Raw genomic sequence first — 2,601 nt, 5'->3', positions numbered from 1 at the left:
TCACAGCGCCTGCGCAACTTCGCAGTGTTGCCAAGTCCGCGGTTTTCCAGCGGTAGTTTTTAGTAGCAATTGGGCGTTTCTTTTTTAAATATCCTGGCAACCCTGAAACTTCAGTACTAAAATCATGACGTCATGATTTCGCCCCGTTGTGTTTAAAGGCAGGGTATGTGATTTTTCAAAAACACTTTAGAAAACTGATTCGTGCCGAATCGCAAAACAAACTTGTAGCCAATCAGCAATAAGGGGCGTGTCTACTCGTGATGTGGAGGAGAGGGCTTTCAGTGCATGGGACGGACATTAGCCGAGCCGAGTGACAGAAAGATAGAGATGGCGGATAAAAAACAGAAGAGGAAAACGTCTGCGGAACGATAAGGCAAGAAGTAGGACCCGTGTAAATATCGGATCAGCTTTCCATCGCTGGAGAGAACTCAAGGAGCGGAGGCCTGCGATCGGACGCCGAGGTTGCTTTGTTTCTTCTCAATAGGTGAGTGACACCGTGTCTACAACAGCTAAAGTCTGCCTACACTGGACGCGATCAAACGACCGTTGAAAACCATTTGAAATTTGTGTCAGCACGTCATAAATAGAACCCGGCAGCAGTTTTCTGTCGGGGATTTGTTGCGCCGCGCCGCTCACGTCCGTAGACACGGTGTAACATTGGTTTTGCTTTGTTTCACAGAACTAATCGTTGCCGGGTTGAGTACGTATATGTGGGGCGGAGCTATCAAAATAGGGGCAAGACCCTTTTGGGGTAGGGGCATGTTTGTTTTGGTGATTTCAAATATCAACATTGGCTACCAGAAATCGCTTACTCTGCCTTTAATGCATTATCTCTTTATTTGTGTACCTTTTTATAGATTTTCATAACCAAGAAATACATTTTTTCTCATGTTTCATTTCAAAATGTTTTGGTACATCTTCAGAAACATTTGGGGGTTTGGTACAGTGGTAGCAGCTCAGCAACTCATACCAGCTGGCCAACCAAACACAGCATAGCATCAATATATGAGTCAGTTAATGACATAGTATAATTTTAAATCACAGTTTCAGCATCTATTCATCTGCATGCAACATTGGGCTAAGACAGGCAGGTTGAAACACCTTCCTCAAGCTTCAAAATCTAACCTGATTAAACATAGGGCCACACCTAATCTGACAGATCTGTTCTCTGCCAGCTCACACCTGGATACCAACCAGGTAAAGCAAACTGGCACTCCTTTAAGCAATTGACAAAAATGCCTTGGGGAAACCAAAACGCACTCTTCCACCTCCCCATCTTCCTTTTATCAAACTGCTAAAATCATTAGTTAGTGGCGCTTGCTAAGGCCATAATCACTATTACTATTGCTCACACTTAGAATTAAGGGTTTGTTCAAATTCCTCAACTACTGTTTTACAGTGGACTGTTTGCAACAGAAATTAATGTTCAATCATGTGGCTTTTTGAAGAGACTTCTTCTTCTCTGAATGATCAGATCAAATTTTGAACATACTGTACAAACACTGCTCACATCTTCTTTAGAAAAATAATAAAACTACTATATATTACAGTGCTGCTTGGCCCAGTCATCCTTTTCTTCTTTATCTCTTACATATTTATCCTCCAGAATCTCTTTCACTGACTCACACTACAATTATGGTATTGACTATTCAAAGAGTAAAAACATTCCTGAAAAATGCAATAGAAGTATGGATTATTGTCCATATGGAAGTGTGCCAGTCTCACCTATAGGTCCATAGGTGATTCTGTAACCCTGTACTTGGTCAGCTGGAGTGTCCCAGCCCAAAGCCAGTGTAAAAAACCCAGCCTGGATCAGTCGCAGTGCAGTCACACCTTGGAGAGGCTCTAGAGGGTAGTTTGGGGTAAGAGAGAGTGAGAGTTTTTTAAGAGATGCTGATTTAGATGACACATATTTCTGTTGTGTTCAGTTCTCACTTGTTCGGGTCTTGCCAGACACTGACTCTCCCAAGGTGTTTGGGTACTGAGCAATAACAGTGATCAGGTAGTCTGTGCCTGAACGCAGCTCTCGTGCAGTGTAGCTCTGCTGGTTGCTTGGTATGGTTTCCTGCAGGTAAAAATACTTTTCAGTGGAGACCAATATGCTACACTTTGTTTGATCCACTGTTGTTGTTGTTATTGTAAACTAAAACTAAAACTATGTAAACAATTTTGAGTAACTGAAATAAAGTTGAAATAAAAAATAAATAAATATTCAATGGAAAACTTAAACTTAAAAATGTAGCAAAACTAACTACATTGAGCTGAAGTACTAAAATTACTAAAACTTCAACTGGAATAAAAATACTAAAGCTATATAAAAATATAAATAAATAAAAACAAATTAAAAGACAAATCACATAATTAGCAAAAGCACATTAATAAATACCATGATAATAAATAAGTAATACTAAATTAACGCTGGTGTTAAAAAAAATTCAGTGACCCTTAAAATGTACAAAATATTTCAATACAAAATAATTAATTAATAGAGTTAAATAAATGCTGAGAAGTAGTCTCCTACCAGCCCTCTATGGACACCTTGGCAATTGAATCGCCATTGGCTAGTAAATTTTTTTGTTTACTCGCCAGACTGATAAAAAA

General features: G+C 39.4%; 1 protein-coding gene across 1 annotated transcript in view; it reads right to left on the bottom strand.

Moving 5' to 3' along the window:
• col7a1 (collagen, type VII, alpha 1) overlaps positions 1–2,601 on the bottom strand; it is a 67,140-nt gene that overhangs the window by 51,379 nt on the left and 13,160 nt on the right. Inside the window, exons 8-10 of the mRNA XM_016515898.1 lie at positions 1,936–2,065; positions 1,726–1,845; positions 1,592–1,617 (exon numbers count right to left, since the gene is read on the bottom strand). Of these exons, the coding sequence (XP_016371384.1) occupies positions 1,592–1,617; positions 1,726–1,845; positions 1,936–2,065 (276 nt within the window). The remainder of the gene's footprint in view (positions 1–1,591; positions 1,618–1,725; positions 1,846–1,935; positions 2,066–2,601) is intronic.

Source organism: Sinocyclocheilus rhinocerous, unplaced genomic scaffold (genome assembly GCF_001515625.1).
Source record: "Sinocyclocheilus rhinocerous isolate Xijiao unplaced genomic scaffold, SAMN03320098_v1.1 scaffold85, whole genome shotgun sequence".
NCBI lineage: Eukaryota > Metazoa > Chordata > Actinopteri > Cypriniformes > Cyprinidae > Sinocyclocheilus > Sinocyclocheilus rhinocerous.
This window is presented reverse-complemented; position numbering and strand designations above follow the sequence as displayed.